The sequence below is a fragment of the Mus caroli genome, chromosome 8 (assembly GCF_900094665.2).
Source record: "Mus caroli chromosome 8, CAROLI_EIJ_v1.1, whole genome shotgun sequence".
In the NCBI taxonomy this organism is placed as follows: Eukaryota; Metazoa; Chordata; class Mammalia; order Rodentia; family Muridae; genus Mus; species Mus caroli.
In genome coordinates, this window is record NC_034577.1 from 62,832,021 (window position 1) to 62,840,169 (window position 8,149).

Consider the following 8,149-nt stretch of genomic DNA (forward strand, 5'->3'; position numbering starts at 1 on the left):
TGGTCTCCACTGGTCCCGGGACTTGCTGGCTCTGGCTTACCCATTTCCACCAGTGTGAGAGCAAGGCCCACACTTCTAGTTCCCCCTTCAGCTTCCTCTTACCCAGCTGCTCCTTGGGCCTCAGGGTCTTAGCTCCTGCTGACTGCCAGGCACTTATCAGCTATGTGCCCTCCCCTAGCTGGTCCTTACAGCCCCTTTCCAACAGCCTGCTGCAGAAACTTCCACGAAGCACCTGTGGAGGGTTAGGAGCTTGGAGAAGTAAGGACAGGTTTTTTTGTGTTTGTTTGTTTGTTTGTTTTTTAAAGATTTATTTATTATATGTAAGGACACTGTAGATGTCTTCAGACACTCCAGAAGAGGACATTAGATCTCCTTACAGATGGTTGTGAGCCACCATGTGGTTGCTGGGATTTGAACACAGGACCTTTGGAAGAGTAGTCGATGCTCTTAACCGCTGAGCCATCGCTCCAGCCCTAGGGACAGGTTTTAAGACTCCTTGACAACTCCTAGCTATGTGTTGAAGCCCTAACCTTAATGCCTCCTCTTTTCAGATACCTTGTGGAATTCTGTCCCTTTTTCCTGTCCTGCCTCTATTTGGGGCGGGGTGTGTGTGGGGGGGGATTGGACCTCTAATCACTGTCAGTTCTGACCTTTTCCAGGACCAGATGTCCCCCGAGTACCTGCCCTGCCCAGAGCTGAGGCACTTTAAGTGATTGTTCATTGAGTGAATATTTGCAGAGCCCAGCAAAGATCAGGAAGCGGGTGGAGGGGAAGCTGCGGGCCAAGGAGCTCAGGGTGAGGTCACAGCAAGAGAGAAGTGGGACAGTAAGGCCCCTCCTCCTCTCATGAGAGCCTGAGGCTGGCAGAGGGCTCTCTGCTGTCCCCTCCACTCCTACACCCACTCATCTTCCCGCAGGAGTGGATTAACAGGTTGAGAGCACCAGGAGCTGTGAACCCCAACCCAGACCCTAGGCCCCTGAGGCTTATGAGACATCACGAAGGCCAGGAGGTGAGACCCAAGGCAACGTCGCTCACTCGTGGATTGGGCAATGTAGAATAATAGCAGGGTCTGCAGGAAAGATGGCCAGGATCAGGCTAGGAGGTTTCCAGGACAACAACTCGTTTGCATACTGTCCGTTGCGTCTTGGCCAGTGAGAGGTGCTGCAGAGATGCGAAGCCTGGGCAGGTGTGTGTGGGGGTGGGCTAGTCTAGTCTTGTGGTGGGCAGGTGCAGGATGCACCCATTTCACAGACCAGCATTTGGAGGCTCAGGGACCAGGGAAACCCAGAGAAAGGTGGCCAACCAGGGGCCATGAGCTTCCATGTCAGAAAAGCCTTAACTGGTTGGGGTGTTTTATTTGGGTTTTATTGGGTCTCACTAAGTAGACCAGGCTAGCCTCGAACTCGCAGAGATCCGTCTGCCTCTGCCAGACAAGTACTGGGATTAAAGGCAGGAGCCACTACATGGTTTGAATTATTAATCTGTATTTAAAACAAAACAAAAGAAAACCAGTGTTTAACTTAGGTGTTACCACACAGGTTGCTGGGATGGGAAGCATCAGAACTAGGTTGCTGTGGTCATGTCTCCTGATGCTGTTGGCCCTGCTTCACAAGTCAGGAAGTCAAGATCTCACCTGCATGGTTTACCCGAGCAGGGTAGACTGGACTCAGACATTTAATGGCACCTGCCTCAATTTCAGTGGCCTTGGCCTGTCCCTGCCAAGGAGCCCCTTGCAGGCCAGCCATGCTCAAGTCCTGGACCTGTCTAAGAATGGACTGCAGGTGCTCCCTGGGGCTTTCTTCGACAAGCTGGAAAAGCTGCAAACCCTGATTGTCACCCACAACCAGCTGGACAGTGTGGACAGGTCCCTGGCCTTGCGCTGTGACCTGGAGCTCAGGGCAGACTGCAGCTGTGGGCTGGCCTCCTGGTACGCTCTCCGCCAGAACTGCTCCGGGCAGCAGCAGCTACTGTGTCTACACCCAGCCACCGAAGCTCCAAGGAACCTCTCCACCTTCCTTCAGGTCAGCTGTCCCCCCAGCTGGGGCCCAGGAACCATTGGAGCCCTTGTTGCTGGGACTATCTCCCTGGCTGTGGCTGTCAGTGGATCTGTGCTGGCCTGGAGACTTCTTCGCCGCCGCCGAACCAGTGAGCACAGCCTCAGCAAAGCCCAGATGTCCCCACACGATATCCCCAATCAAGTGACAGATTTCCTGCCAAGGTACAGCAGCCGGCGACCTGGCCCCAGGGCCCCAGACTCACCACCCAGCAGGTTCACAATGGATTATGAGAATGTCTTTATTGGCCAGCCGCCCGAGGACTGTTCATGGTCTGCAGCCAGGTGAGTGACCATAGATCCCTGCCCACAGTGAGCAAGGACTGCTTTAGCAGGACAGAGGCATGCCCTGTCAGAGTCAGTGGGATTACCAGCTACTCAGCAGTTGGCCTGAGACTGTCAGCTGGGCCTTGTGCAGGCTGTGTGGCCAAGTAGCTTCATATGTTCAGATGAGGGCTGCAGGCCTCCCCTCCCCTCCAGGGGTTGGGGTAAGAGTTTGGAAAGTTTCCAAGGGGCCAGCCCCCACGTTGTTCCTCATACCTCTGGAGGAAGCCAGGCTCCAGGTCAAGTAGAGCTTGGTGAAGGGTCAGAAGCCCAGGCTCCTGACTTCGTGGATGTCTGTGTCCCCATGCTATAGGGACATCACTGGAATCTCCCTGTGGCTTGTAGGATGCACAGCAGGTGAGGACTGGATAAATGAGTAAGGCTGTTGTCCTGACCTACCTTCCCATTTCCCAGCCCTGAGGGGGGAGGGGGGAGGCAGGGGAGAGAGAGAGAGAGAGAGAGAGAGAGAGAGAGAGAGAGAGAGTTGAGAAATTTGAGAGAGAGAGAGTTGAGAAATTTGTGAGTTGCCTGTGGGGGGTGACCGACCAGGAATAGGGAAAAGAGAAGTTGGACTGGAAGCTGAGGTAGGGGATTTGGGTATCTTGGTTGCTGAGAAGAAATGATGTATGGAAACGAGATGCAAATATTGAGAAAGGGGAAGTGACCCATTGAGGGGGATGGGGAAGGTCACCAACAGAGGCTGAGCCAATCTGTCAGGGGACTGGAGAGATGGCCCCGCCCTGGCCTCACTGGCCCCGCCCTAGGCCCTGCTGAACTTCCGGAGGACAGTTGGAGGCCGGTTCCCTTCCGCGCACTCACACAGGGTTCACCGAGCCTGCCACACCCTCTGCCTTCTCAGGCAAAAGATAATGAAAAAAGTTAAAAATAAAATCCGGGTGGGCTGTGTCCAGGCTGGAGTGCTCACGCAGACATCCCCTCCCTGCCATCCAGACCAGCTGGGGTGGGCGTGTAAAATCTGAGTTCAGGAATAGCCTGGGCTATATGAGACCCTGTCTCAAACACACGAGCCGGGTGTGGTGGCACACGCCTTCAATCCCAGAGGCAGGCAGATTTCTGAGTTCAAGGCCAGCCTGGTCTTCAAAGTGAGTTCCAGGACAGCCAGGACTACAGAGAGAAATAAAAAAATAAAAACAAGTGTGGAAAACACACACCTGATTTGACTTGTATATGTGCACTCGTGTACACTCTGCCAGCACTCAGGAGGCGGCAGAGGCAAGCGGATTTCTGAGTTCAAGGCCAGCCTGGTCTACAGAGTGAGTTCCAGGACAGCCAGGGCTATACAGAGAAACCCTGTCTCGAAAAGCCAACAAACAAACAAACAAACAAAAAAACCACACACACACATACACACACAAACACAAGCACAAGAAGCTGGGTTCTGGAACTGGAGAGAAGATATCAGGGCACATGTGCACACAGGCGACATCGAGCGTGCATGCACAGACACACATACATGCAGAAACTAAACATGCACATACAGACTCACACTCACATGCATACACATGCACACGCAAGCACAGACACACATATTCATTCATATGCACAAATACGTGCACACATGTAAATGCACGAAGCATACATGCACATACAACACTCATATGCCTACACGAGTGCACATATACAAGTCAAATCAGGTGTGTGTTTTCCACACTTATTTTTATTTTTTTATTTTTTGGTTTTTTGAGACAGAGTTTCTCTCTGTAGTCCTGGCTGTCCTGGAACTCACTTTGAAGACCAGGCTGGCCTCGAACTCAGAAATCTGCCTGCCTCTGGGATTCAAGGCGTGCACCACCATGCCCGGCTCACACTTATTTTTAATGATGCTGAATCAGTAACTTTCAGAGTAGTGGGAGTCACACACTGAGTTGGAAAACGGGTAGGAGCAGAGCAGGAGCATAGAACTGTGAGAGCCAGGCCAGCCTGGGCTACACGGTGAGACCCTGTCTCAGGAAGAAGGGACAGACAGACAGGCCCCAACCCTGGCTGCCTCCTGCCTCAGTCACACGCCGCCTTTGATGTCCATCTTCCTCCACAGAAACAGCCCTTCTGGGGACAGTGATTGCTACATGAACTACAGGAGTGTCGACCAGGACCAGGACCAGGACCCTCAGCCCGTCTATTGCAACCTGGAGTCCCTGGGGCGATGAGGAGAGTGTGGTCTCCTGGCGCTGAACCAGCCTCCCACAGCCCCCAGGATCCAGCACGCTCAATATCACAGGGGGTACGAGGACACGCCCCCCACCAAAGAGGATCAGAAACAACCTCTGGTCAGTGTGCATGCATGTGGTGCTCAATAAAAGATCTGGGCCACGTGGAGCAGCTGACTCTGCGCAGGACTGACCGGTGGTTTCCCGAGAGTCCGAACTCCATCTGAATTCTCTGTTCTGCACTCTCTGTCTCCTCTGCCTGCCTGACACCCACCGGCTGTCGAGACTCCATACAGGGCCTGTGGGCCCTCACTCTGGAGGCTTCCCACGGAGATCTCTGGCCCAGCCAGATGTGAGGGTTCAGGCAAAAGGGAGAGAACCGGAGCAGGGAGGGGGAGTCGCCTCTGCTGCTGCAGCTGCCTCCACCTCGGTCCCTGCCGCTGTCCCTTCTGTTGCTCCAAGACCTGTACGGGTCGCTCTGTGCGGGGGTGGGGGGGTGGGGGCCTGGGCTGAGCTGGTAGAGGGCTGACTAGCCAGCAGCTGGGGGGGAGGGGAGCTTGGGGTGGGGGGAGTTGAAGAGCTGCTTCTGGCGGCAGATCTCTTCCCCAAGCGGCAGTGTTACAGCTCTTATGACAGAAACTCTCAGTGAGTAATTCTCACACACATTTATTCCTCCTGGATGGACTTTTTTGTTGTTGTTTTTTCGAGACAGGGTTTCTCTGTATAGCCCTGGCTGTCCTGGAACTCACTCTGTAGACCAGGCTGGCCTCGAACTCAGAAATCCGCCTGCCTCTGCCTTCCAAGTGCTGTGATTAAAGGCGTGCGCCACCATGTCCAGTTTCTGAATGGACTTCTTAAATACAGTTTTGGGGTGGGTCAGGGTCTGTAGGTACTTCCTATTGGCTTAGTCTGAGAGCTTGGGGATACCTTTTCTGCATGTGGGAGGGCTTAGGGTGCTGCCCCTACATGACTGATGGTCACAGACCTCTGTATGGGGGGCTGTAGCTATGTGACAGGAACCTGGTTTCCGGAGCAGGTAAAGCTTCCTACCATCCCTTCAAGGTCCCCCAGGCTTCAAACCTTAGCTCAACCTTACCAGGCTTCCTCTCACAGCCCACCTCCCCACAATTCCCCCTCATCAGAATAACTGTCTCCTATGTCGGGAACAGCTTGGTACTGAATCAAGACCTGATTGGTAGTGATTTTTGCAATGCTACTCATCTGCTGCTTTAGATACTGAATGAGACAGGGTGCCAAGAGAAGCAAGGCTCCAATGACTAGTATGGGACCAAGGAGAGGAAAAACCCAGGCTACCAAGGGGTTAGAATACCAAGGCTCAGGGGTGTTGGGAGTATAGCATGCCCTGAAGTTCCCCCTGAGTTCTTTGAGCATTTGTACATCTTGTTCTACCAGCCCAGATTCATTGACATAAAAGCAACATTTCTCCCCCAGCAAAACCCAAGTCCCTCCCTGTTCAGCAGTCAGTAAGTCCAGGGCTCTCTGGTTTTGGAGATAACCTGCTAAGGAGGTTATCTGACCTTGAAGAGACTCAAGGCTGTCTGTAGTGGAAGCCATTGCCTGGTCAAGGTTGTCTTGGAAATCATTGGCCAGATGCTGTGTTTGGATGAGGGCTGCTCCAGCCGTTCCTGTTGCACCCAGTGAGGCAGCAAGGCCTAGTCCAGTGAGCAGAGGGATGAAGATCTCTTTCTTCTTTTGGCTTTCTCCCATCTGCAAGGCGAGTTCTTCAGGTTCATAGAGATAAACCTGGAGGGTAATTATCACAGGGGTGCAGGAGCCTTGAAAATGGGGGTTAATACAGGCACCTGTGGTGCCTTTGCACCAGAGTAGGGCAGGAGGGTTAACACATACTGATTTGGTGATGGTGATGTCACGTACACGTGTAAGATGGGGTTTTTGAGGAGGGTCCTACAAGGCAAAGGGGGTGGGGTAAATCAAAGTGAGGCATGTCCTGTGTTTTCCTCGTGGGTAGCGTCCCATGGAGGCTGTGAAGGGAAATGTTAATGGGAGCAGCTGCTAATAATGGTCGGGAGAGAGAAGCACAGAAAAGGCATTGGGAGGAGTGGGGGTGGGTCGCTAAGGGAAGGAGGTGGGCTGTGTATTGGATGTACTGTAGCCAGGAGAGGGTAGCTCGCAGCTCCTTCTGAGACTGATTTTCCTGTTGGATAATATTAGCATGGGTAAAGGCCGATTTGGAGGCAGGAACAAGCTCACAGGAGATGTACAGGTCAGCTACTGGGTATCTGGCATAGCCATAGGGGTTCGGTCCACCAATGTTCATCTCATGGATCGCTGATGGAAAGCTGAAATTGAGTTTTAAGGTTGGCGAGCATGGTGCCGCCACGATTGGTAGAGTCCATTTTGAAACTCCAATATCTGCAACCTCCATTTGTGGAGACGTCCTGGAGACATTCACCTGTGTTTCGGTAAGGAAAGCAGAGAAAAGAACTGGGGCGGGGGTGGGGGGATAATGAGATGGAATTTGGGTGTGGAGAGATCTCAATCCTGGTTCCACGTCCTTCGAGTGGACAGTCCTGGGTCCCTATAACTTCGTTGTGTCCATTGTAGGTTTCCCTAGCATAGAATCTCCAGTGGTTGTGTTGGGAAGGCTAGGGAGAGGCTGGGTAGTAGCAGAGCTAGCATGAAGAATGACAAAAACAGCCAAGAGAATAGAGGAGAGGGGGCTTTGTGGAGGGCACATGGCCTGGGCAGCGGTCACCAGGTCATGGATGTCCTTCCAGGAGATCTTGTTGTCCTTCTGGGTGTGGTGTTTCCTCTGCCCCCTCCTCTTCTTCTGTCCTTGATCTGCCATCAAGAGGCAGGCCATCTTCTCGGTTGGAACCCAGATAGGCTTAGGCTGCTCCTGTGGAAAAACACAAGAGAAACCCATCCCGGTTGTAAGGAGGGGGTCTGGTCCCTTCCAAATTCCATGCAAAGGATCTCGCCATCGTACTAGGATGAGGGAGTTACTTTTGGTGTGTGCCAGTGGAGGGAGATAGGAGTTTTTGTAGATGATAAATATGTTTAGGGTAGTCAGAGCCATCATTAATTGTACATTAAACGGGTAGGTTTTTGTCTTTTGTTGTAGAAGTTGGGCTTTTAGGATTTGATGTGTTCTTTCAATTATTCCTTGGCCCTGAGGGTTGTGGGGAATTCCCGTATGATGGGCAATTTCCCAGTGTGTGCAGAAGGTTTTGAATTAAGAGCTAGTGAGGGCCAGGCAATTATCAGGGTTTTTTTGTGTTTGTTTGTTTGTTTTTGTTTGTTTGGTTTTGGTTTGGTTTGGTTTGGTTTTTGGTTTTTCAAGACAGGGTTTCTCTGTGTAGCCCTGGCTATCCTGGAACTCACTCTGTAGACCTAGTTGGCCTCAAACTCAGAAATCCACCTGCCTCTCTGGCTCCCAAGTGCTGGGATTAAAGGCGTGCGCCACCACGGCCCGGCCCAATATAAAGAACTACATATGTCATCTGTCTAGCTCTAAAAGAAGCCAAGGGCCGCCGGGCGGTGGTGGCGCACGCCTTTAATCCCAGCACTTGGGAGGCAGAGGCAGGTGGATTTCTGAGTTCGAGGCCAGCCTGGTCTACAA

At 52.5% G+C, this 8,149-nt stretch overlaps 1 protein-coding gene across 1 annotated transcript; it reads left to right on the forward strand.

Annotated features, from left to right (window-relative positions):
* The first annotated feature begins 840 nt into the window (after window positions 1–840).
* Window positions 841–4,997, forward strand: Lrrc25 (leucine rich repeat containing 25). The gene is made up of 3 exons (XM_021170885.2): window positions 841–1,009; window positions 1,539–2,338; window positions 4,434–4,997. Exons 1-3 carry the CDS (start codon window positions 986–988, stop codon window positions 4,543–4,545), a joined length of 936 nt encoding a protein of 311 aa, XP_021026544.1. The 5' UTR covers window positions 841–985; the 3' UTR covers window positions 4,546–4,997.
* Window positions 4,998–8,149: the final 3,152 nt, after the last annotated feature.